Source organism: Melospiza georgiana, chromosome 4 (genome assembly GCF_028018845.1).
Source record: "Melospiza georgiana isolate bMelGeo1 chromosome 4, bMelGeo1.pri, whole genome shotgun sequence".
In the NCBI taxonomy this organism is placed as follows: Eukaryota; Metazoa; Chordata; class Aves; order Passeriformes; family Passerellidae; genus Melospiza; species Melospiza georgiana.
In genome coordinates, this window is record NC_080433.1 from 43,848,741 (window position 1) to 43,875,512 (window position 26,772).

A 26,772-nucleotide genomic window follows, 5' to 3' on the forward strand; every position below is an offset into this window, starting at 1 on the left:
AGGCGGCCCAGAAGGTGAGCGGGAGGGCCGGCGGCGGGTCCGGTCCGGTTCGGCGCCGCGCGTTCCCTGCAGGCGTTCTCTGGAGCCGCGGGCCGGTGCGGGGAGGAGAGGAAGAGAAGGAGGGAGGGAGGGAGGGCGGCGAGAGCGGGGTCGCCGCGGAGCCCGAGCCCCCGAGTGCAGGGCCGCCAGCCGGGGGGCTTGGGGGGAGTCGGGCTCTGGGTCGCGCTTCCGTGGCTCCCGTGGGCAGCGTCTGAGATGCTGCAATCGGACCTGCTCTGCCCTGTTACTGTACAGCAGCATCTAACCTGTGAGCGCTTGGGCACTGGGATGGCCAGCACCACCCTTAAGGTAAAGAAATAATCCAGTGTAAGAAGCCTGAGTCATGTCAGTAAGTGAAGTGATTGCGCTCTGGCACTACACAGCGGGAAACACCATTTAGCTGAGTAGAATTCACTCAGTGATCTCAAGTATCCCAATGGCTACCGTGTGGTAAGGTGGAGAAAGCTCTTGTAGAGACTCATAGTTCTAAAGGTAAGAACCACCAGGTTCTTAACTTGGCACAGGAATAGTATGGTTCTGTTGATTAACAGTAGTTTGAACACACTCATGGATATGTCCACCATGCTTGCCTTCTGGCCTGTATTCATAAAGTGCAGTTCTCCAGTCAAGAGGCTAAGTAGGGCCACTCAGCAAGGAGCAAGCTCATTGTTTCAGTAATGTCTCCTGAACTAGATGCAATTCATGACCTGTTGTCCATGCCAAATCTGAGTCCTCCAAAATTCACACAGTTCTTGTCAGATCCCACTCCTGTTATATCAGGGATTTGTTTCAACTCCTGCTCACACACTAAGTTCATCAGACTGGCCTTTCCTGTCCTCTACCTCATACTTCTACCAACTGCCCTTGAGATTTTGTGCAATACAGATAGGACTTCACAGAGTGCAGCTGCTGAAAAAAAAAAAAAAAAGAGGGTAAAAGTGTTTCTTACCTTAGCAGGTAATTATGATAGTAGAAAATAGAAGATCTGGGAAATAAAGATTTGAAAGGGCATAGTCATGTGCTTTTCATTGTGGTATTTGCACAAAAACATGAAGATCTGAGGTACTGAAACAGGTTGCTTCAGCTGCCCTCACTGCAGTTCCATTGCCACCAGCCATAATGAACAGGAACTTTAGGGGAAGATAGACTTTCTGCATCACTTGGTTGATTCACTGCCAAACGTGAAATTGCAAGAAAATATTGAGTGTTAACACTATATGAATATATATTCTAAGAAGTACCATGACCTCTAAATTGACCCCTATTTATCACAGTGTAGCAAGTTATAACTGGCTGACTGTTAGTTGTAAAGAAAGAGATGTATTTATTACATCCTTTTGGGTAATTCAAGGATGAATGTATGCAGAAGTGTTCATCAGTACTCAGAGCACAATGCTTTTGATATGCCAAATTTATTTCCAGTCTGAATGCTACAAAACTGCTCCTAGTAAAAGCCAGTTTCAGTTGCTACTAAAACTTTTTTCTACTTTCTAGCTAGATGCTCCTGTTAGGATGACCTTTGGAATCACCCATTTAAATATATTTCAGCTACAGAATAATTAAATTACTCCAAGTAAAAGGCAAGACTTAAGAAAGTTCTTACGGTAGTCCAGTATAAATTAATATTTTATTTCAGGATTTTATTCAATTTCTGAATTGGATTTCTTACAGCACAAAATAAAATACATTATATCAAAGTACCAATAATGCTTCCTTCAGTTGGTCCCTTGAAGTGAGTTCATCTATAGTGATAGTTCTTGCAGATCCATAGCTGAAATACAAAAAAAGCTTGATGGCAGCTAGGGACTGGAAGGAATTGAGCTTCATTCAGGAAATGATAAAAATCAGCTGATGAATCAGACTTTTCCTCCTAGCAGCTCTTAGCTGTAGTAAAGGAACAGTTATGGAGATTTTCTTGGTTGGTTGCACAGCAGACAGTGCAGATGCAAAACTTGCCTTGCTTGCAGATGATGTTATGTCCCCTTTAGTTTGATATTTTGTGAGCTTGAGCTGCATCCCCAGCATGGCTTTTAACCTGGGACCTTTCAAACAGAACTCTACTTTCTTGCTAAGTGTAATGTGACCAGTGCATGATTTCAGTTTCCCTGCAATTAGGTGATTTATGTTTGTGGGCAATGCTTTCTTGCAAGAACAGTCAGGGTTTAAAAGCCTGGTGGGCCACAGGTTAGACTGGTTGACCTCAGGTTCTGTATTTCAAGGCAGTATCTCAAATACACTTCCTCCAGTATAGCAGCATGTAGAATATTTTAACATTCCCAACAAAGGCAGAAGAACTGTGCTAAATATAGCTATGAGTGCCAAGGCACAGGTCAGTAAAAATAACTTGATAAGAATCATGAAATTGATTGATGGAATGTTTTTTTCCTCTTGTGTCTAACAAAACTTTGTTTTTAATAGGAAAACATATATGATCGATCCAGGATGGCCCCAAAGACTCCCATTAAGAATGAACCTATTGATCTATCGAAGCAAAAAGGCTGCACACCAGAAAGAAACCCAATTACACCTGTTAAGATCATTGACAGACCTCAAGCTGATCCCTGGACTCCTACTGCTAACCTGAAGATTCTGGTTAGTGCTGCTAGTCCTGACATGAGGGACAGGGAAAAGAAGAAAGAGCTCTTCAGACCCATAGAAAACAGTGAGCAGAGTGACACACCTGATTCGTTACAGGTGAGACTCAGAACACAATTATCCTGCATTCAGTTAGGATTCAGACCTTCCTTAAGTTGCTCCTCAGATTTCTTCCAACTGGTTCTTTGCTCCCTATGGAATGGTGCAGAATTGCAAGGCATTCCCAGGGACTGCTGCCTACACAGCAATGTCTGAGCAGTAGGACTTCAAAAGTAAGTGAGTTACTAGAAACTGACCTGAAATTCCCTCAAGAGCCTGAATATTACTTAAAAGGACAATGAAGGAAGTAAAGCTTAAATGTTTGATTTCCCCAACTGAAGTACTTTTGAACCACGTTAGAAAGAAAAATGCCAGATCTGTTTTGAACAAGCATCCTTTTCAGAAATAAATTTGACAGTGAGAGAATATACTCTCCAAATCTTAGACCCCATCTGCAACTGTCCTGCAAAGTGGTCTGCCAAAACCCTTTATTCCCACTTTCCCCCCCAGCTCCCAAACTAGCGGTCAGAAAGCAAGGTCAGGCATTAAAATTTCTACTTCACAAGACTTAAGCAATGCAGGGATTGATTCCTGTCCTCACTTCATGAAGTCTGTCCCTAGAGACAATGACATCAGATTGTAATAAGCATCATTGCAGTTTTCTTCCTTTGTGCCTTTTTTTTTTTTTTTTTATTCCAACTGCTGCTTTACCTCTCCTGCTTTATTTCTTGTAGGCTATCCTTCCCTGTTGATTTCAACTACAAGATAATAGTTCTGGGTCCTTCTACTGAGAAGCATCATTTCATAGGTACAGATCACTCTGGAAGTGTAGTTTTTACAGCAACTGCAGTAGCAACAGTAGTGTAAAAAATTCTGCAGCTTTCATGGTCACAGCAAAGCAAACAGTTCCCTAGAGATCATTCCTAACATAGTGTCCAGTAGGTAAAAAATAGTTGATGTTTAAGGTTAGTCCATTTCACCACTCCAAGCCTGCTGAGATCACACAGCATTTTTGGAGTGGCTACTATAAAGAGTTCAATTATTTTCTAGTTTGTTATATTTCATTTAATAATCTTCTATACTTAGAAGGGTAACATACAAAAGAAGGAAAAGTTTTAGAGTAAGAATACTGCTATTTCCTTACCATGTAAAACTCAGTTCTTTCAGAGCACCAGCCTGCCACAAGGTAACTTACTTGCAACTAGCTAATGACAATTTAAGATCCCATAAGCTAGGAAACACAGGTTTCCACAGCTACCATCACCTTCAGCTTCTCTTTGCCAGAGGGCAAGACTTCTTTTCCCTTTTATAACACAGAAGATAACCCTAGAGTTACCAGTGCAAAATAATCCTCCATCATTCTTGTTTTGTGATAAACATGCCTCTTCCTACATTCTTGCCACCATGGTTTTGCTGGCTTCTATTTTTTCCCATTGCAGGGTCAGAAAGACCACAGTCAGACCATCCTAAAGAATTACTTGAGCTAACATCTTGACTAAGTTTAAGGTTCAAAGACTGAGTAGCACCTTTTATAGCTTCTGAGGAAAGTGCCCCCAACCCCATCCCCAATCACCAGTTTCTTCAAGTGATAGAGTCACTGTAAAAGTCACTGAACGGAGGTATTGCAGGAACTTCTTGATGGCTTCTGCATCTCCTGTTTTATTAGATCCAGAAGTATTTGAGAGCGTATTCTTCCTTCTTTCCAAAAGAAATTCTCTTTCCAAGTATAGTCTTGCCATCTACTAGTCTTGGGTGTTGATCTTACTGGTTTTTTTCCTTATGCATGACCACTATTTTATGACTGCACAGATAGGAATTTTTCTGTAGCTATCTTGTGTGATGAAATAAGAAGAGCTTGCAGTTGTGTTATTAGAGTGCTGTGTGCTTTCAAGGAGTCCATGTTTTTATTTTTTAATTAGAAAATCTGATCTTAAATATTGATAACATCTGAAATAAGCCTCACTTTACTATGTCTTGCTTTTAAAAGCTCTGCACTAAAGGGTTAACATTTATTTTTTAACAGTATGATATAGTAGATGACAGCACGGTTGATGAATTTGAAAAGCAGAGGCCCAGCAGAAAACAGAAAAGCTTAGGACTCTTGTGCCAAAAGTTTCTAGCTCGCTATCCAAATTATCCATTGTCAACAGAGAAAACTACCATTTCTTTGGATGAAGTGGCTTCAATTCTTGGTATGTATACCTGTGAAACTGGGGTAACTGATCACCTGGGGTTACCTAACAGGTGGGCCTTCCAAAGATCATATTCTAACAGACTACTTTCAAGATCTGCCTTTCCCAGGGTCTGGATGCTCTTCTAACCATACTAATCAAGATTTGGAAATGCCTGATATTCTTCAGTGTCTTTGTTGTTTGGTAGCACTACCATTTTGAAATCTGCTTTCTGACTTTCTGCACTTTTTGCTAGACAGATCTTGCTTCCAGCTGTTTACCAACTCTGTTACTTTCTTAAATATTCAATTCATTAAATACTGAAGGAAGTAGGATTTACAAACCCTCTGAAGGAGGATTTATAGACCACAAATTTTGTCAAAATGAAACATTTGGGGAAACGATTGCAAACTGGCATGCATAGAAGATCAGCTGTGTTTATTCGGTGATTTCTGAACAGGTTTGACATTGTATCTTCCAAGATCACATGGTTCATCAAGGTTACCTTACCTTTCAATATCACCTTGTGATGGGAAGGTGCTGGGAGAACTGCAAGAATACCATGAGAAAATGTCTTGTTTTAAGTAGCTCATTTGCTGGTTCTGCTGTTAGGTTTGGTTTTAATTGAACGATTAAAGAACTATCTGCAAGAAGTAATAAAACTTGGGAGAGAAGACTCAGACAGGACACATTAATAGCAAAAATATCTGACTCCTTGGATAGGTTGTTTCTTAGCTAGGAAGGGCTTTACAAAATTGGACTTAAATGTAGATACAAGATTTATTTAGTTTAAAACTCGGGTATCAACAAAAAAGATGTAGCAAAAATGAATTTTGTCTGTTTTAGGAAGAAAAGGAACAGGAGAATGATGTCTTCTGTAAATCTGTTAAGAAAGGCCTCAAAATACCCATTTATTTGCTTTGGTATAGTGAATTGGAAACAGGATAGAATACAGATTTGGTAAATAGATAAATTAATTTTAAATTAGATTCTACAGTTACTTCTTTATGTGCTTGCATGAGATGCTCATGCTCCAGCCTTGTACAGCTGAACATGAATAGTGCTTTGTTCTGTGTTGGGAGTGGCATTAACTTGCTTTCCTAAATAACAGAAACTTTCTTCTAAAAGTTAATGTTGGAAATTTTACCTCCCAGAAAGGGGAAGTTTTGGTTGTCCTTCTTCCCTTGGTTTTCCCTTCCTTGCTTGTATTCATTTGCTTCAGCGACCACGAAATTCCCCCCTGCTGATGTTGCTGCTCTCAATGTAACAGATGATGTCCGTGATACAGCTTTTGCTACAAATGTATATTGCTTTGTTCACGGAAGGGATGCGGAAGGCCGCAAAGGGGGCTGTGCTGCTGGTGCCTGACAGATACCAGGATAGGTGTAACTGGTATCTTGTTTTTCTGAATTCTATTTTGTTCCAAATTCTTCACACACTTGCAAATGCTCATGGATTGTTTCACACAATATGTATTTTAAGTTGGTAAGTATTATGCCTAGTCTTCAAATGGGTAAACAGGTACATTACGGCCTTGCCTCCCACAGGGAGGCTTTCAAAACCTTTCACCCTAACTAGCACTTGTTCCACTCAGCTGATGTTAACTGTTAGAAGATTTTTGGTGCAGATGCCGCCATCAGCATATAGTACATTGTGCTACATATAAGAGCCAGGCTTCAAACAGCACTGGACACAAGCTCACAAGGACCGTGAGCATTGCCACCAACCAGTTCATATTCAGTCCCCAACCTTGCTCATATCAGTCAGGCTGAACTCAATATTGGACATATTTCATAAATTTCCTATAGGACTAGACCCAGCCAGCACTGATAATTTGTTTCTGTTGTGTTTGGGAGCAGTAGGTCTCATTCTACAGCACTCTGCTCCTTGTGAAGCTGTTGATGCCCCTTTACTTGGTACTTGCTTAGCAAGTAAAAGTAATTGTGTCACTGTAAATGCAAGTGGAGGACTGCACTCCCCCTGGTTCCTGTATGAGGGTCTTTTATCTCTATGCTGTGACAGACCCTTTTCTGCCCTGTTACACACAGGCTTGCGTACAGGTATGTGTCTGTGTGTTGAAGCTCTCTGTAAGGAAGGGCCACAGTGCTCTGAATACCCTGAGGCAGTTTGGGTAGGTCTGAGTGAACGGGGCTGGCAGACTGCAGTCAGTTCTAAACACAGTGTAGGTGCTTTGACCTGAAGCCGTGGCTGGGCTGGAAGTTATGAAAGCAGACAAAGAGCAACACACCATGAAGCTGGCCATGCATAGGGCAGATTTTCAGTGTGCAAATACAGATGTAGCTAATAGAATGAGTCCATGTGAACACTGAAAATGTCTATTAGAGAACAACCTGTTCTCTGTTTGCTTCTACTGAACTAAGATGAGCATCTCTGTCTCTTTTATCTGCTCCCCCCACTTCCCAAACAGGAGTTGAGCGGAGACGAATTTACGATATTGTGAACGTCCTGGAGTCATTGCAGCTGGTCAGTCGTGTGGCCAAGAACCAATACTGCTGGCATGGCCGGCACAACCTCAGCCAAACTCTGAAAATGCTTCAGGAGGCAGGAGAGCTGCAGTATGGAGAGTTAATGACCTCCCAGCACAAGGAGCAGGACTTAGAGTACAAATTTGGAGAACAGAAAAAGGAAACTATTCCAGATTCTCAAGACAGACCATTACTGGACTTTTCAGAACAGGATTGCACCTCTGGTAGGATGATTACTAAATGTGTGATGATACACAGACACAAAGTCTTTTTCTCCAGTTTACTATGTCACTTTTTCCCTTGCTTTGCCTTTAAATTAAATAATAAAAAGTTCTCCTTTGCGAAAAGGTGCTGAATTCACCATGGAAGGTACAGAATTCTTCCTTCTATTCTGTCCCTAACATAGGTCTCAAGACAGATGTTTCTGTCTGTCCTACAGACTGGCAGGAAGTTCTGCTGAACAATCCAGTTTTTTCCCCACCTGTATCTGACAGTAAATGCTTTATCCTGTCAGAAAGAATCATCTTCATTTGTCCACTCTTTGCATGCTGCCCACATAACACGTGATGGTTTTCAGTTACAAAGTCCATTAGAGTCACAAAATTACAGTGGCACAAACTGTGTAACATAACATAGAATCAGCTTTGGAATTTCACTTTCTAAAAGCTATTTCTGCAAGTCTGAATTTTTCTTGTCCTTTGAAGAGAGACTCCTGTCTGCATTAATCAGTTATTTGCTGCCTTTCAATTAATTTCTGCTTTCTGGCAAGGAAATGCTTTACTTATTTTGTGTGTGAGAAACCTTCTTACTAGCTTTCTGGCTGTGATGGATGACATATGCTAAGAGCCTTGGGTATTATTTGTAACACAGCATCTGCAAACAGCAGAAAGGACAAGTCATTGCGGATTATGAGCCAAAAGTTTGTCATGCTGTTCCTTGTCTCCAAGACCAAGATAGTCACTCTGGACATCGCAGCAAAGATACTGATAGAAGAAACCCAGGATACAGTGGACCACAGCAAATTTAAAAGTAAGATGGCTAATGAGAGGCAAATCAATCGGTTAGTGAGTAAAGAAAACAGGGCATGTTTGGTCTGACAGCAAACAGACACCAGTACGGAACAGCAAAAGCAATTTGTGCATCTTTTCCTGGAATATGTTTTGGGTTTTTTTTCATTGCAAATGCATATTTGTGAAAACAGAGCTTGGTGTGGAGAAGAGTCACTTTGCCAATTATCTCCCAAGTTCAGTTTCAGAATAACGAAGAAAATTCATTGTTTTTGATTTTTTTAATACTTAAACCCTGTTTCCTGTACTGCTCTGAATGATGTTTCAGAACTGAAGCACATTGATTAATTTAATGGAATTAATTTTTTCTCTGGAAAAGTATGTTCCTTCTCCTTTTTACCCCAGAAATCTTTTACAGCTGGATGGCAGGGTTTGCTTTCAGTTAGTGAGGATTAGTACTTCAATCCCTTGGATAACATGGGAGAACTTAGCATTAGTAAATAAATCTTCTGAGATAAAGACTTTAAAGACTTAAAAGTACTTTTAAAATACAGTACTTGCACTTCAGTCTTGAAATTCTACCCCAAGTATAAGAAGAAATGTGAGGAGTTTAGCTGGAAAATATGTAGATATCATAGTCAGCTCAAAGATGTTATTTACTAGAGTCACAGAGATTTTCTGAGCTGATTTTCTGAGTGTTACATTTTTAGAAATTATAAATATGTGTCTTCTTGTGTTCAGCTGTGCACTCTTGTGCCAGCTTCTCTTTACCCATGTGGAGGCAGCTACCTCCACCTCTTTACCCATGTGGAGGCAGCTACCTCCACCTCTTTACCCATGTGGAGGTAGCTGTCTTTTCTGGGCAAGTTGCTGTAATCACTCCCTAACCTATATCCATCCAAATGAGGTAGACGTGTTTGAACCTGAGAAGCTAAGCTATGAAGTAGCAGTGACAATCAGGTGGGAGCTGGCATGGCAGACTTCATGGAAGGTGGCCTAGGTCCATCCCAATTTGATTTGCCCCCCTCATCTATGAAAGCTGTGGTGATAGTCTGGAATGAAATTAGCACATGAATATGTCCTGTATGCATTGTAAACCTGACTCTCTTATCTACTCCTGCCCTCTCTTGTTAGCAAAGGTACGAAGACTGTATGATATTGCCAACGTTCTCACCAGCCTGGGCTTGATCAAGAAAGTCCACGTCACAGAGGAGCGAGGACGCAAACCAGCTTTCAAGTGGATTGGGCCTGTGGAATTCCCTGAAAAAACTGGTAACTTGTGTAGCTTGCATTTATTTTCTTTTTGCTCTGACTGTCCCTTCCCAAGTGGTAAAAGGTTGTTTTCTGTGTGTAAAGAATGACTCAGTGTCCAATGCGCACCCTGCAATTATTAATTGCTGCCAGCTCAACATTTGCCCTTGTTAGACTTTGCACCCAAGATCTGGGTCTGTGGAGGGGTGTTAAAGGATACTGTGTCTTGTAGGTATTTTTACACTGACTTAGATAATGGTATGCATAACCGTGTGAATTGTAGAGCAACAGCAGATAGCACTGACATCTTCAAATCTGGGTCCACAGCTGTTCTGGGTTGCAAAATTTTGGTAATTCCTTAATAATTATACAATGCATTATTTTCTTTGTAAGGGGCCGTAACAAAGTACAGCAGGGCTGTTTCTTGCATATGGCCCCTTCTACCAAAGCTTTGTCTGCTAAGAACAAGGTGATGGGATAGCACATCTCTAAGATGATGTTCCTTGGCAAGAAGCCAGAGCAAAGGGAAGCCCCTTGGCTTTGATATTTGCATCAGGACAATGCCAGGAACAAGTAAAATGAAAGATAATGTAAATACTATCTTAGTACACTTTCTCCTCCTGGCTAGCACAGTGGAGTGTAGCTGCTGCTGTAGCTGCTATGGATTGGATAGGAAGGAAGCCCTTATCTTGTCTACTGGTGCTTACTGAGTTCTGGGTTTGTTGTGAGGTTTGAGATAATATGGAGGTTGTCTCTTCCCTTAACGCCAAGTTTGGTGATATGGCAGAAGCATAAATGATGAGCTATGTTACCTGAAGGACTGTTGTACAATATTATGTCCCTACAGATGAGCTGAGAGGACATAGCTCAACATCAGATCCTCTGCCAGAGACACAGAGAGGAGCCTGTACCCAGTACCAGACCAGTGCTACTGGAAAGCAAAGGTTTACACGTCACTCTTCATTTAGCCGTGCACAGACTTGTGAAGCAACCAGAAGGAAAGTCAGTTCTGAGCCTAACAGCCCACATCAAGAGAGGCAAGGTAACTACTAATGAAGCATGTTCTTTTCTATCCCACTGGACCTGCCCCAATGAGGGCATGCACCAATTTAAGGCACTTGATTGAGTGAGTCAGCATAATTAAATATGTGAACTATTCTTGGGAGGTACCTATATTTCTACTGTGCACACGGTAATGAAACTTCTGGTTTAGAGCCTCCAGTCAAATGCCTAAAGTTACATGAGGTGGATTTGGGCCATAACTGCAATTGAATCTGCAGTTTATTTTATACAGGTAAATATTTCTGTTCTGTACTAACAGCAACTATACTACAATTTCTTCTGTGTAACTTGATTAAGTAAAAATTTTTAGCCAGAAAATGCTTGCTTCATTTTATGGTTCCTAACATAGTGAAATTTATTGTAACAATCTAATGGATAGTTGTTAAAAAAGATAAAGTAATTACAGGGCTTTTCACAGTTCCCTCTTATAGGAAATAATGATGTTGAACATGTCTCCAGTGGGACTGAGAGTTCTGAGTGTCTTGCAGGTTCTGGCTCTAGGTGATTAGTGGATGTTATAAAAATGTGTCAGGACTGAAAAATTATAGCAATTATTTTATATGGCCAGTATCAAAATATGTTTGGTAAACCTGTCTGTGATTAATTGAATTCCTCTTTGTTCTTTCAGCCGGTATTGTGAATTCAGATGAAAATTGCTCCAAAATGATAAATCTAGCAGCTGTCTGCAGGCAGAAAATAGAGGAAGATACTGGGTAGGTTGGTCTTAGCAGTTGTCCAGTTACAGCTTTGTGCTTGTCATGTTTAGTTTAAGGAGAGATTCCATTGATGAGACTGAGATATAAAAGTTATAAAGTAACTTAAATAACAAACCTAATAAAGTCTTGTTGTTACAATTTTAATATTTTAATATTGCTGGATATCAGCATGGCTTTTTGTTTTTTTCCCATGGTCATTTTACACCCATCTGTACTTGTACCACTGTTGGTGTTTTGCTTCAGTAGTTCTTTCTGTCGTATGTGTTTATAAAGGTCATTCCTGCATCCTTTGACCTATTATCTGGGTAGGTTGAGCAAATTATGATTCTGTGGAAGGGCATCTCTGTCTTCTCTACACCTATTCCAATTTGAATTCATTTGTGAATGACTGACTAGTCAAGTGCAGCCAAAAGCATTATTGGTCGATCAGAAACCTGAGAACTCTGCTTCTGTGTTACTAGAAATGATAAAAAGTGACCCTTCTTGTAAACTGTGTAAAAATTGTTGTTTGGGGGTTGAATTTTTCCACATTTATGTCCAAATATATATCTCTTTGCTTCTAAGGATAAAATAGGTGTTTAATTTTGGAATAAATATTTTTCCTTTTTTCATTACTATTTGGGGTTTTTTTGTTTGTTTTTCAGGAATAAAGCTTGTGACACCAAAACGATACTAAACTCAGCAAAGAACTCCAACTTAAGTTTACCATTCTCCCTTCTTCCGGTTCCTGGGGACTCTGATTTTTGTGTTAACCCTTTGCCTCAGGCAGTATTCCCTGTGGTTCAGGCAGATGTGCCAAGCTTCTCCCTACCAAATGGTATCAGCAGCCAGGCTTCACACCCTTCCACGCCAGCAGCCTCCAAAACAGAAAATGGAAAACCTACCCTGGTCCCCAACCAACCCTTCCTGTGCTTCCCATCTTCATCCCTTTTTATGTTGTGTGGTGGTCTTCAGGAAAATACCGTGAGCGAGCCCCTGCCCGCTGCAGGAGAGCTGGCAAACAGGAGTGCAGAAGGTCAGGCTGCTGCACGTCCCACTGCCTGCCAAAAGCGCAGCTCCCACAAGTGCTCATCGCCCTCTGCACCTGCAGATGATGAAGAACCAGCTGCCAAAAAGCAGACGTTGGAGCACAGTGAGCTGCCCCTCTCACTTGTAGTACCCAAGGTAAAGTGAGTTTCATTATCACTTAGGCTTTCTCATAGCAAGGAAAGACTTTTGCCTAAGACAGTGTTTTCAGAAGGGAAAATTCAGTGCACTGCTCTTGAGAGATAAACATGCTGCCTCCCACATGTTCATGAACTTGCAAGTGGGCTGTGTCAGGAAGTATGAGCATTAACTGGGAGATGTTTTCACACTACCAGGGGAAAATGGACTTGGGTTGCTTTGCATAGTGATGTGATGCTCAGCTGTTCTTTGGAATTAGTGTCCTGATCATTTTCTGCAGCAAAGCAATTGGTCAGAGGGGAAGAAATCAATATAGTTATTACTTCTCATCTTCCCCTGTTAGCTTGAGCTTTCCCAGACAGCAGCAGCATTGCTTACTCTATTGAGCTATAGCAAATGTGATTTGCTCTTTCCCCCTACTCTCCAGCCTCATCACCTCTCTCTTGTTGCCCACAGCAGGCTGGTTAGAGAAAGATAATGATGAGGAAGGTGATGTGCAGTTATCTCAGAATTCTCTTAAATACTGAAAGTAGGGGTCAAGCACATCATGTCATATAAGCCATTTGAATATTGAATCTAAAACATTTGATCAAATGTTTTTCCTTATCAATAAAAAAGTAGTCCCAGAGGTCAGGTATTTCTTATGTAGTGTATCCAAGTACTGAATGTGAACTGCAGCAAACAGCACAGGGTTTAGGTATCGCTAATATGACTCTTCAAATCCCCAAACAAAAATTTTAACTTGGTGATTTGCTAATCAGGTTTGTGCTGGTCCTTTGCACAGATGCATGAGCAAGGTTCATGAGAGATATTGCACTGTTTTATTTCAGTTTGGAAATAAATGGAAGTAAATGGAAGTCTTCATTTCCATTTTTGTTTTTTGCTTAGAAGCCGCCTGAGTCACCCAAGGCAGAACCTTCCCCAGGAAGTGGCTGTTCAGCTGCTGTACATCTAGAAACAAATCGTCTTGGCCTTGCAAGTCCTGCTGCTCCAGAGGATGCAAACCAGGAGTCCACTAAGCCTTTAGATTGTCAGGAGCAAGAAAAACAATCCCAGAGCAAAGACCCTGATGAACCCCCTCCAGGAAATGAGCACATCTCTAAAGAAAATGCCAATCAACCTTTCCAACCACAGTATCTTTATGTTCAGCCTACTGCTGGTAAGGACAGCCATGAGACCTAGAGGCACCCAAGCCTCTGTATCTGTTCACAGAGCAAATACTGAGTCCTAAAAATAGGTGAATATTTAGCATAAAAAACCCTGACAGCAGTTCTCTGTAGTAGTTTAGTAACTCTGAAGTCTCTTGACTCAATGTGAACTATTGCTCGTCTGAAAAGAGACATTTTTCTGAGGTTCCCAAACATGAATAGCATTGAACAACGTGGGGTTTGCATGCCTGAATTATGTGCAAAAGACAGTTATGAATTATGAATTCTGAATTATGTACAAAAAAGACAGTTATCCAACATTCAAAAGTCAAAGGAGCTGGAAGTCTAGATTTGGCAGAAAGCTGACCAATAAAGAACAGCAGCATCCCCTGAGTGTATGAATTTCATCATCTTCAGACCTTGTACTGTCTTGTATCATGCATTATCAGTGTAACTCCTGAAACCCAAGGCACTGGGAATGTAGCCAGCCTTGCTTGTATGACACTGTGGGGATCTAGAGGAAGCAGCTGCAAATACTGCAATGGGATTTCGTGTCCACCTTGTTTTGTGCCTGTGTTTGTGTGCAGTGGATGACTGCTTTGCAGGAACAGGATGTGTGGCAGATTTCCATGACTACTGCTTTAGTTTTGATTCACTTGTGACATGGAGTGGGGTCTATGGCATTTCACTTAGGTTGGAGATGCTCAGTTTAAAAATGCTGATCCTGGTGTTTTGGAAGGTCAGACAAACTGGGAGCCAGAGCAGCTTCTGCTTCAACACAGTAGTTCAGCTGTTCTCGGCAAAATTAATGCCTCTGTGACATATCCTTGTGGGTGTCTCCCATTATTGTTGTTGTTGTATTTCATATTTCTCGAGTCTCATACTCTTGTTATGATATTCTTAAAGTCCATACCTTCTAGCTGGTTTTCTACCACGCAGCTCCTCTCTGCTGTGCAGTTCCTCATGGCTTCACAGGGACTCCTCCTGGGTTCTCGACCCACCACCCCCTTTTATCCCAGTTATCTTTGCAAGCCACAGCTGCTGCCCAACTAAGGACTGCACAGCTGTGGCTCATTTAGAGCAACTAGGACCCACTTATCCAATACATAGGGCTCTCACTACATCCCGTTTGTTGGGTTTGGTTTGTCTGGCTTTTTTTTCCTCATTAAAAGTAATGTCTATGTTTTCATATAGCAGAGGACGATTCCAGTTAGTGGAAAAAAAGAGTTTGTTTAGCCAGGATGTTGCTTGTAATCAAAGTTAGAAGCAGAAAACACCAAGGGGTGTGGTTGGTACTTCATATGACCAAAGTAAATGGATGCATGTACAGTGAATAGACAATTAGGGGGCGAAATGGAGGCAAATAAGGAAAGGGAACTGGACAGCAGAGTTAGGGGATTGTGACACTTTTCTTCCTTATTTTTTATTGTTTTGTCATAGTTTACTTCCTTGGCAGACTTTTCTCTAATGTCACATACTTTTCCTATTGTAGATGAAGTTACAATAGTTTAATTCCCTTTTTCAAGATTATTAATGCTTTGTTTTTTTCTCTCTTTGGTTTAGGATTAAGCAGTTTTAATTTTCTGTTCTCTGCAAACCAAGCCCCTGGTGCCATCAGCCTGGCTGCAAACCAGTTGCCTTCTCTAAGTGTACCCTGTGTCATGGTGCCATCAGCAGCCTTGGCTTCCTTCCCTCTCGTCTGTTCTCCCTCGTTCACCAGCCCTCTTTCCTCGGTTCCTGATGGCTCCTTCTCAGCTGCTGCCTCCACGAGTTTCAGTGTGTCCAGCCTGGCATCCCCCACCCCTGTGTTCATAAGCACCACGGCCGTTGTCACCCCCAAGGTCTCACCCGCCCCTTCGGTGGATCCACAGCAGCCGGCTCACCCCGCTCTGCACCTGAGCCCTGTGCTCACAAGATCCTGCAGTGCTGTTAAGCTGGACTCCCCTGTGTGTATGGGACACCCGGTGACCCTTCTGAAGCTGCAGCAGGTAAGGGGGAAAGGTGGGCAGGAGTGGTGATGAAGGAGCTGTGCAAGGTGCCTGATGGCAGCATGTGTGGCAGGCTGGTGCCTCTGTGTCAGTGCCCAGTTGGCACTGAGAGCTGCTGTCTTCCACTGAGCTTGTGTGTGTCCATCTTAGGGGTGGCACAGCATATGGGACACTGTTGAAGTCATAGCCCAGCATAGCACATTTAGTCCTGAACAGTGAAATGGTTTTATGACTTACAGAAATTCTAAAGTCCCCCAAGCAATCTAAGAGTTTTCCCCCCATCTGTCATTATGTGTTATGCTATGGCTACAGAGAAACATTAGGAGGACAGGAGGGTTGTGTCAGAATTCTGGAATCAGCTGGTTGCAGCACTTTTCAGGTAGTAGTATCCTGGATTATCCCCTCAACCCTGTTCTGACCTCTCTTCACTATGTAATGGAAAAGGGTACAGGGATTAATGTCTTCTAGCAGTCCTCTGTTTGCCTGCTTATGTGTAGACTTTGAGAGAACTCTGCTGAATCACCTTGGGGTTTTGTTTTTTTCACAAATAGCCTTCATCAACTCCTCTCACTCCCAAGAGTATTCGTCCTGCACATCATGAGGCATTTTTCAAAACTCCTGGAAGTCTTGGAGACCCTGTGGCATGGAAGAAAAATGAAGGCAGCCAGACCAGAAGTGCCAGCTCTGTGCAGAGGAGACTGGAAATCTCTAGTACCAGCCCTGACTAATTCCACTCTTTGCAAGAGGTGGGCAGATTGTCCTCGGACCCTGTAACAATTCCAAGAGACCAAGCTCTTACCTGGCAAGAGGAGCATGCTAAAATGTCACCCCTTTTGGCATGCTTCCCCACTATGCATTCACCCACTGATTCTGTTAGCCATCTTCTTCAAAGTCACCCTTGGTACAGAAATCCTTTTAATGAATTGATCCTTCAGTACTGATTTGAATCCAGATTCTGTGCTTCACACAGCCTTGTGGGCATCAAATTGTAATTGTGATTTTAATTTGGAAAACTCTCTATTTCTGCGAGGAGATGCAAACAAATTCTTTTGGAGTCCCCAGGGGTTCTTAATTCATAGTTTAAATGAGATGTCTAGCACTTATCTGGGGTAAGCATTTCATTTGCATGTACTCTACTTACCCTGAGTAAATCTGTGGTGAAAATTATAAACTCTTGCAGTTGTGAAAGCAACTGCTTGCTTGGTTCCAAACTATCAAAGCATGCCTCTGCAGTGCAGCCTCTTGCTTTTAATTTTGTATGTTGGAGTGGGATTAGTGCAAAAAAGGATTTTTGCAGTTTCAGAATAACAGATTTTCTCAGGGTAGGATTACTTGAATGTCAGTTCGTTGTTGTACAATTTGCCCAGCACTTGTGGTTAGAAAAACCTAATAATAACACGGTATGATTGAATGTATACATGTGAGAAATATTAAGACCAAAATAACTGTGAATGTTAACATTTTTATAGTTATGTTAATGAACTGTATTAGTCCTTGGGTTGGTTGGGTTTTTTTGGTTTTTTTACTTTGATCAAAATTTGCAAGTTAGATGTAAAGAATACAAAACCTGAATGGTTTATCAGATTTGACAAAGTGATTTGAGAGAGACAAACCACTGAGAGAACTGTGCTAAGATTTCATCTCCTGTTTATATATCCACTCTAGACTTTATGACCAAGGAACACTGATAAGTCATTAACCTCACTCATGATTAGATTCAGTCTAACCTGAGTCTACTAAGTGCCTACTTAGCTGTTTACTTAAGTGTACTTAAGGGGTATGTACTTAAGTGCCTAACTCTTCACTTGCAGGAATTTTATGACTAGTTAATAGTGCTTTTGAGCATGTTGGGAAGACAAGGGAGATCTTATCCATATAAACCAGAAAAAGAAGTTGAATAGAGCAGGAGCCTTGAGTTTTAAAGCAATATAAAAAATTAATAAAAAATTATCAGTATACCCTAAGAGAAGATAATGAGGAAGAAAAGTTTTAACAGTTCACATTCAGAATTCTCAAATAATAGATGGTGCTATTATCAACATAGGATATAATTTTAAGAGCTAATGCTCTTATGTTTGGGTATGTTTTCACTAATGTAGCAAACTGCAAATAAATGTGTGCAGTCTCCTGTTCAAAAGACAGAAAGTATTGCTGTTGACATTACATTAGCCTGGACTTTTAGCAAATGGCTGGCATGATCAGCGCTCTTTTTGGTACTGGCATTGATTTTCCAAGGGTAGATGCACTCTTGGATGTGCTATTTCATTGGTCAAGGGAGGTTAGGACTTTGAGGCTGGGGATTTGATGAGGGCATCCTATTTTTATAATGAAAATGAAATTTAAGAAAGAATTTTAGTGAAGCTGAGGGTTTGAGTAATGTGGCCTTCTCTTAGAATAGACCAATAACAGGTTTTGAGAGGGCTTGGTTAGCCCTGGTTCAAACAAAATCTGTAGCAGAATTATCATAGGAAATTTCAGGGATGGTAAAGACACATCTTCAGACTGCTAATTTTTTATATATTTTAATGACACTACAGTTATGAAAGTTTACAGTTTTTTCTTCTGAATTATTTCTTCTTATACACCCACTTAGATGAATTTTGCTTTGAAAAGCAGTGTGTAACTAGCACAGTGCTGCCCCTGCACTTCTGCTGGGGTGCATGTGTTGCTGCTGGGGTTCCAGGGAAAACAGTTGGTGCTGATTCTCCAACCCTTGTCTCTTCTCTCTCCCTCTACTACAGTACAGCCTTTTAGTGAAATGGCAGCTGGAAGCAGGGAGGAGGATTAGAGCTAATGTTGGCTCTTTGCTCCAGTTGAAGCATCATCACCAAAATTGCCTTTCTTTGTTGGTGATGTTACTGTGTGCCATAACTAACTTAACTATACTTGAAAATGCAGGGAGTGAAAATGGATTTTCCGTTTCCAATTTCTGCTTACAGTTTTGAGCTTCTGTAAATACAGCAGGTATGGAAATGAGGGTTGGCTCCCTCTTCTCAGTGAGTCATGGCTGGGAAGGCAGGTTTTGAGCCTAGGAGAAAAGGATGTTGATATGCTGTCTTGATTTTTGTCAATGCAAAATTCTCACTAAAATAGAGTGAGACCACTGAAGCAGTCGGGCAGCTATGTTCTGTACCCGAGCTGCTGAACTGGGCTGGTGAGGGGGAGCAGTTGGCTGTCAGGAAGGAATGAGTTTACCTTTCCTATCTTTACCTTCACTGAAAGCTAAGAATTTAAATAAACTACGAACAACTCATCAGCAAAGCAGCTTTGGAAAAGCAGAATTTGTATTTGCACTGAGACAAAGTGCATACCCAGGAAGTTCTGCAGGGTTTGTGAAACCTTTCTGTCCCAAGTCAGTTGTTGAGGAGGCTGAGCATGTAACTTATACTTGAATCTATCTGCCACGTTTACATTTCTGATTGTCTTCTGTAAATTGGTGCTATTTCTGTATTTAAAAAGCTGTATTTTTAATGTAAAGCTGCTTCCAGTTTGGTTTTTTTTTGCACTGCTAGTTTAATATAGATATTAATTTTATTGCTGTTTATAACTGTTCTTCAGTGATTAGATGCCCTGCTTTTCCTGCTGTCTAGCTATCTGTTTACCTGTCAGCATATAGCTTTACTCCAATCACACTGTTGGTTTGAATATTTTTTTATACTATCTGTTAGCAAAATATTAAACTTTTACAGAATAAAAAGTGAACTTAAAACTGAGGCTCTGATTTCAGTACGGAAGAATTTCAAGGGCAATCTTGCAAAGAAATATTCCTGCACCACATGTCCAGGTGAGGAGTCTTTGTTGGCTGTGAGCACTGCAGGACTAGCAGAGGATAGATACTAGCTCACCCCAGTGGCTCCAGCCCCCAGCTATTGCCCACAGCATGGGCACAATTCCCACCCAGCTGCTGCAGGCACCAGGAGCAGCGTGATGTCAATTGGCTCTTAAAGTCCTGGGGCAGGCCAGGGCGAGACTGGGTGACTGCTGTATGTTGGAACATACAGCAAAAACAACTTCATTGCTTAGTACTGAGACAGAACATTAAGATGAGGCTCAGAGACAGAACATTAAGATGAGGCTCAAAGCCATGCCCGGTGATGCTCGGCTGGCCGCCCCGGGAGCGCCCCCAGGCCTGCCCGGAGCCGCGCCGGAGCCCTGTGTGCCCGCAGCCGTCCCTCGGTCCCGCTCTCCACAGGAGGGCAGCAGTGCCCGCCCGGCTGCGGCCGCAGACACCGAGCCGCTGGCGCTTGCTCTGCCTCCTTAGAGCCACCGGCTGCCTGGAAAGAGCGAGTGGACAACAGCCACAGACCTGTGGCTTCCCCTTCCCTTTCTCCTGCCCTTGCCTAACCACACACAGAGGACACAGCACGACCAAAACAGAGCTTACTCCCATTAAAATCAATGGCAGGTTCACTATTGATGTCAGCAAGCCCAGTATTGCAGCCTTACCCTTCCTGGGATTAGAGAGGTGTGAGTTAATGCCCCATGTCACCAACAACAGCTTTAAAATGACTGAGTTGCAAAAGGGTGAGATGCTCAAAAATAATTTCTAAAAGGAAAACTCAGCAGCTCGCTCAGTGTTGTTTTAGGATTTTTTCTATCCTGCTACTCCAACAATAATACCTTTCCCTTTCAATTGATCCAGAAAAAAATAGAAGTTTAGTAAGATTAAATACATTATGAGAATCACTAACAAGCCCTAACCCTGCTCTAGCTGCACTGATGGGACCATGGCCATCGTTTCCTTGAGGTGGAGCAGGGCTGTATCCTCCAACAGTTCTTGTCCTCACTGGTGCATTTGGAACTCCCTTTTTTTGAAGTAAGAAGTAGTTAGGGGAGTACACCAAGCTCCATCTGATTCAGTTCTCGCCATGAAAAAGGGAAATTAACATTGTGGATGAATATCTTACTGCTTCCCAGCCTGGGCTGGGCAGCCCAGAGCCGGCTGGGAGAGAGCCCCTGGTGCTGGCAGGGGCTGAGCATTGCCAGCAAACGCAGCCAGAGGCAAGCAAAAGCAAAGCCTCCAATGGGCAGCTAAGCAAAGCCTCCTCCCACCATGGCCAGGGAAGCAGATCTTCACCACCTGTCTTGGTCAACAAGAAGGGTTTCCTTAGAGGGGCTTGGGTCATGGCAATGCTTTCTCCTTCCAGCCCAGGGTTCCTGAGCAAGGCTCCATGCTTTGATTAAAAATTTAAAGTTTAATAGCTTGGGATGTAAAGGAGTGAAAAGAAGGGCTGCGCACACACGACTGAGGCAAATTCAAGCCATGCTGTGATCATCTGAGACGATCCATGCGTGCAGGAAGCATTAGTGCCCAGATTCTTTCCAGATTCATTTATTGCAGCAGAAATGCGATGAGAATTTAGGATATTTTTTCAAGCACTTTCTCCAAGGATTCCTAGAGTAATGAAATGAATTCTAATCATGTCAGTCAACGCCGGCTTAAGTTCTGAGAGCACAAAGCCTTCCCCCCTTGCAGGCCATGGTAAGTTTGTTTGTGGGTGGCAAAAGGCTGCATTGCTTGTTCACAAAATGTTGGGACCTCTAAGTCTGCTATCACCAGACCTCCTAGGAGACAAAACTTTCTGCCTCAGCTGGAGCACCTCCATTTTACTGCATTTTCCAAATAAATAAATTCTCATTATGGCCCCAAATGCCAGGCTTTTATGCCTTTCCCCTGCCTCTGGCTGGGTATTTCTCACCTTGGATGTGACAACAGTGTAATTTCATAGATGATATACCAAATCTGGGTGGGAGGGGAGCATGAAGCTTGTTTTTCTCCAACAGCTGCTTTCTTGTTTCAACACTGACAGCTGTGAACCAGCAGTTTACACTGCCATCCCCCAGCATGGTGTGATTGCAAAGGCAATGTAGTGAGACCAAACAAACCACCAATATATGTAAAATACTGCATCTTGGTAAGTACCTGTAGCAGCAGCTGAAATGGGCCAAGTTGGACCAGGCTTAATCATTTGGGAAGAAAATGGAGACTTTTTAAGCCTAGAAAATAAGAAATAAAAATGCCACAATAAATTGTCCAGAAGGAAACATGTCCCTTATTTGGGCAGCCAATTCTTCAACACTAAAGAAAAAGCTTTGTCTCTCCATAGTCTCTGCATCTCACTGATAACCAACCAGCATGTAATTTAATCACCCTGCACCCCTTCAAAATCTTGATTAACTGCTAATGATTGGTTCTGTGCCTGAAAGGCACTAGTAATTAAATGAACATGAGGTAGAAGATGTTAGGGAAGAGTTGACTGGAGCTCTGCTCTGAGGCTTGCTCCAATGGCAAAATCCCCCACTTGGCAGCTCACCTCCATTAGGGTTTTTTCCTTATTGTACTGAACCTCAGATGTTTAGAGGATGATGGTTAAAAATTGTCTCTACAGACACTAGGCCTGAGTGGCAAACACTCAAACACTCGTTTTCTTCTCTGCCTTTATAGTAACACAATGCCAGTGATTTCACTGGACTCACTTGGTCTACCTTGGCCTGAAGGGGAGAAGGGTCAGTCTTCTGGTTCTGGAGTTCTTAATTCTACCCATTATCTACCGCACATCACTGAGCAAAGCAGCCTTTGACTTCTCTAAATCCAGAGAAACAGCAACCAGGAATATCACCTGGACTCACAAGAGCTGGGGATCTAGCTTCTGGATGTGGAGGAAAATGGAAAGGGTGCAGGGAGCAGCCCTGTTGAGCAGGTCACTATACTCACTGATTTGAAAATAATTTTAAAAATAATTTGGGGGTTTTCTGCTCAGCCTTGCTTGGATCTTCCTGTTATTTGGACATGTCAGAGTCTGATAGCTTGGGACAGCATCAAAACCTGCCCTTGTGCTCCTGCAGTACAAGCCTGATGGTCTTGGTGTGACCTTCCCTTGCTGTCTGATCATTGATTTTTAATGTAAGCTTCCACTCCATCATTGTGTAGCAGAAATCACATAGTTTGAAGCCCTTATGCATATAAGACACTTACAAAAACATTTCAAATGCATTAGAAAAAAGAGTATTTTAAGAGGCTGAGAATGCAAAAGCTCTTCCCAGCATACACAATTAAAGAGGAAAAGATGTTTCAGGGAATATATTTTGGTATAATCAGATAACTGTGCAATGCCCTGCCAGAGCAGCTAGAGCTGAGCTCCAGGAGCCTCTGCAGGGGATAAAAGGATTCACTTAGGCACCAGCCTCCCTCCTGCCCTGCTAAGAGTCTCTCTTCAAGTTAAGGCAAGCTGCAAAGTCCTGCACAACCCTAGCAAATTGTTATCTCTGGGAAAAAACAGCAGACAGGAAGAAAGTACCAGACCACCAGCTTTTTCCTAGCAAAGTCTTTGCCATTTGTTATTTTTTGAAGATGTTTGTAAACCTTCCCTTGGCTTTCTCAAGACACGAGCTTAATTAGAGAGAGCAAAATTAATCTCAAAGGTTCATAAACCTTCTAAGTCTGTTGAAACTCAGAAAATCTTGGTCTGAATTATGATTTTGCACAGAAAAATGTTATTTTTGTAATTCTATGCAAAATTGGGTCATGCTTATTTGCTCTGTTTCATTTACAAGGAGGGATTCTGCTTGGCCAATATTAAAAGAAAAATGAGATGCAAAGGCAAGTAGCAAAAATCCCTCCCTGAAATATCTCCCCATGCAGGGCTGTGAGGCACCAACAAGGTCTGAGGCATGACACTGACCTGGATCCTTCTCCTTCAGGAAAAACTCGTGGCAGGGCACAGCTGCTCCCCAGGGAAGGACAGCTGGGAGCCAAGGGTGGGAGCAAGGCTGGGCAGGCAGCAGCCTCAGCAGCCAGGGGCTGAATGCCTGTGAGGGTCTGGTTTGGGCCCAGAGACAGCAGCCATGGCCAGAAGCAGCCCAGCAATGACCCAGCCCAGCAACGACGCAGCCCAGCAATGGCCCAGCTCAGCCATGGCCCAGCCCAGCAATGGCCCAGCCCAGCAATGGCCCAGCTCAGCCATGGCCCAGCCCAGCAATGGCCAGAAGCAGCCCAGCCATGGCCCAGCCCAGCAATGACCCAGCCCAGCAATGGCCCAGCTCAGCAATGGCCCAGCCCAGCAATGGCCCAGCCCAGCAATGGCCAGAAGCAGCCCATCAATGGCCCAGCCCAGCCATGGCCCAGCCCAGCAATGGCCCAGCAATGGCCCAGCCCAGCCATGGCCCAGCCCAGCAATGGCCCAGCCCAGCCATGGCCCAGCCCAGCAATGGCCCAGCAATGGCCCAGCCCAGCCATGGCCCAGCCCAGCCATGGCCCAGCCCAGCCATGGCCCAGCCCAGCAATGGCCCAGCTCAGCCATGGCCCAGCCCAGCCATGGCCCAGCCCAGCCATGGCCCAGCCCAGCCATGGCCCAGCTCAGCGACCAGGCTGCTCTGAGGCCGAGCCAGAGGCTGAGCCCAGGCACAGCTGCCATCCAGCCTGGGTGAGAGCAGCCAGAAAGCTGAAAAGCAGCTGCTTTTCAAGGGAATGGAGGGGCAGTGTCTCACCTTTAGCTCTCTTCACCGCAGCCCTTATCAGCAGAGGATCCCACCTCAAACTCAGCCAGCCAAGCTCCTCAACTTAGCCAATGACACGTCTGGACCAGGGATGTCTCCCTCCAAGACAATGACTTTAACATGTCGTTCAAGTTCAGGTGAATATTCAAAAGGCTAAAGTGAACTTAATTCTGCAGAGCCACATCCACACAGATGCAAAAGCTTGATCATATTTTCCAAAGGAAATTTGCTTCAGTTGTGTGAGAGTAGATTCCAAGATAGGGAGGAAGGTTAAAATGACTCTGTTTAATCCAATAGTGTGCTAATGAGACAAAATGATTAATTACACCTCTGTAATGAGAAAGAGATTGTGTAAAGGCTTGAATCAGCTTTAACACATCACCCTGTAAACTGACACCATGTTCACATATACCTACTGGCTTCTCTGGGCTCTAATTACTGGTGTTTCTCTGTTAAACCAGTGTAATTAAGAGGGAGAGAGACTGTTCTTGTCTTGGGCTCCTCCTTGGCCCAAGGGAGCCTGGCTGAGAAGATTAATCATAACCAGATGGGAGTAAAAATCTTCTCCCTTCAGCAGTACTTCAAACAGAGGACATTTGGATCAATGGCTAGCAGCATGAAGAGACAGATTAAATATCTTTCCAACCAGAGGATCAGTGGTCACTCTCTCTGTCGTGCTCACCAGGGCCAGTTGAACACAGCCATTTGTGGCATGAGGGCAGCAGCCACTGCTCAATGAACAGTGACCCACCCTGGGGGCACAAGGGGAATTTTGCTCTACTACCCTGGCTAAAGCTCTCCTCGAGCAAACAGAGTCAGAGCATTTGCTACAACTGACAGATTTTTGGTCTTAGCAGCTTATCAGAAAGCCATATCATAAAAAGTTTGCATATCCCTCCAGCAGCCCAGCACTGCATCATCTACTTGCCACACTCAATGTGCAAATACCTGCCTAACCACAACTGATGATACTCAAGCTCTTTTCTGAAGGGAATTAATTTTTCTATGTTCTTCTTATCCTTTCAAGTTGTTTCCTGTCTGCTCACCAGCCATACAATTTGTTTACAGCAGCTTGAAATTGTATGTGAGAGGGGAAAAAACCCATTGAAAACACTTTGGAGGACAAGATGCTGAACTGAAACTGATTCTATGGAAGAGTAAAAATTAGAAAATAAATTCAAAACCTTTGTAGTAACAGCAGCCAGGCAGTGACCTACAGCTGAACCAGAATAGAAGCTAGATAATTTCAACCTAGGAAAATGTGAAACAACTGTGAGATGATCACAGGTTCAGAAACAATTCTGCAGAGCAAAAAATGTCAGCAAATCCAAGCAATTTGAGTATTGCACTGGGATATTTTCTCATGCCAGTTTTCTCATCCCCTGAAACTATTCACCTGGTCTCCTGTGTGATTGCATTAGCTGGCACAGCTCTGGTGTTCATCCAGCACAGCACAACAGCTGGAGACAGCACTGCCTCTGCCTGTGTGCATTAACCAAGGGTGAAACCCTTTGAGTCAAGCACCCTGCATTTCCAATTCCCACGGATTCCTGCTATATCACTGCATTCTGACATACTCTGATTGGTCCCATCACTCTCCATGCTGTAAACCAGATGCACATCCTAATTAAGTTCTGTAAAATAGGGAAGATGTTGCAAGCTGAGGTAAATCCATATATGTGCTGCCTGGAAAGTGGCTCAATTGTTCAGGCACGACCCCCCTCACAAATCCATCTTGCTTCAGGGGGTAATTTTCTCTAGTACTGCCCCCTTTCATGGGAGTGGAGGAGTCAGGGATGTGCATTCACATCCTTTGAGAATGTAAAGGAATGTAACTGTATCACCTCTACAGGGACAGTCCTGCCTTTCCTGCCGCAAGTTGTCATTTAGAAATCAGCAGTTCGAATATACAGGAAATACAGAGAAGCTCCTGGAAGTGGGGAGAGGGAATTTACCTCACTGCAGCAGTTCTTGAGAAAAGCAATAATTTATTTAGTCCTGTTAACAGTGGACTGTTCCACACCATACTGTCTCCAGAACATTTGTATGCCACATCATTGCTTTTTAAGGAATCAAATGAATCTGTGTCAGTCTGTTCTTGAGACCTTTTCTGCTATATTTTAATTCAGCCCTTGTTGCATTACAGTTGAACTTTACACTAAAGTGTAAAAAATCTTTTTCCTTTCCTTTCCTTTCCTTTCCTTTCCTTTCCTTTCCTTTCCTTTCCTTTCCTTTCCTTTCCTTTCCTTTCCTTTCCTTTCCTTTCCTTTCCTTTCCTTTCCTTTCCTTTCCTTTCCTTTCCTTTCCTTTCCTTTCCTTTCCTCTCCTCTCCTCTCCTCTCCTCTCCTTTCCTCTCCTTTCCTTTTCTTTTTTCTTTTCTCTTATCTTCATTTCCTATTTTATCAAGTCATTGATTCTGCTGGAATTGCAGAACAAAACTTTTGCTCATTCAGGTAAGTAATGAATTCTGTCAGCAGAAACACACAGATCAATTTGAATCCATAAATCACATTTGTGGTTAATGTTAGAGGAGTCAATTTTTTTATTCTTTCTCTCAAGATAGTAAAAGTTATATCATGAGTAAAACATCCATATATATTTGTATATAAA

At 42.7% G+C, this 26,772-nt stretch overlaps 1 protein-coding gene across 1 annotated transcript; it reads left to right on the forward strand.

Annotated features, from left to right (window-relative positions):
* Window positions 1-2,463: 2,463 nt before the first annotated feature.
* On the forward strand, window positions 2,464-19,320 carry E2F7 (E2F transcription factor 7). Its single transcript, XM_058022764.1, has 11 exons — window positions 2,464-2,733; window positions 4,697-4,865; window positions 7,273-7,554; window positions 8,201-8,359; window positions 9,472-9,609; window positions 10,436-10,630; window positions 11,279-11,363; window positions 12,011-12,530; window positions 13,419-13,689; window positions 15,242-15,666; window positions 16,218-19,320. The coding sequence occupies exons 1-11, from the start codon at window positions 2,482-2,484 to the stop codon at window positions 16,392-16,394; spliced, it is 2,673 nt and encodes an 890-aa protein (XP_057878747.1). The 5' UTR covers window positions 2,464-2,481; the 3' UTR covers window positions 16,395-19,320.
* The last annotated feature ends 7,452 nt before the right edge of the window (window positions 19,321-26,772 follow it).

Excerpts from the sequence above, each read along its gene's own strand:
- E2F7 (XM_058022764.1), top strand. The coding sequence starts at position 2,482 with ATGGCCCCAAAGACTCCCATTAAGAATGAACCTATTGATCTATCGAAG. Across the intron at positions 2,734-4,696 it reads ACACACCTGATTCGTTACAG|TATGATATAGTAGATGACAG; the intron begins GTGAGACTCAGA and ends ATTTTTTAACAG. Across the intron at positions 9,610-10,435 it reads GGAATTCCCTGAAAAAACTG|ATGAGCTGAGAGGACATAGC; the intron begins GTAACTTGTGTA and ends ATGTCCCTACAG.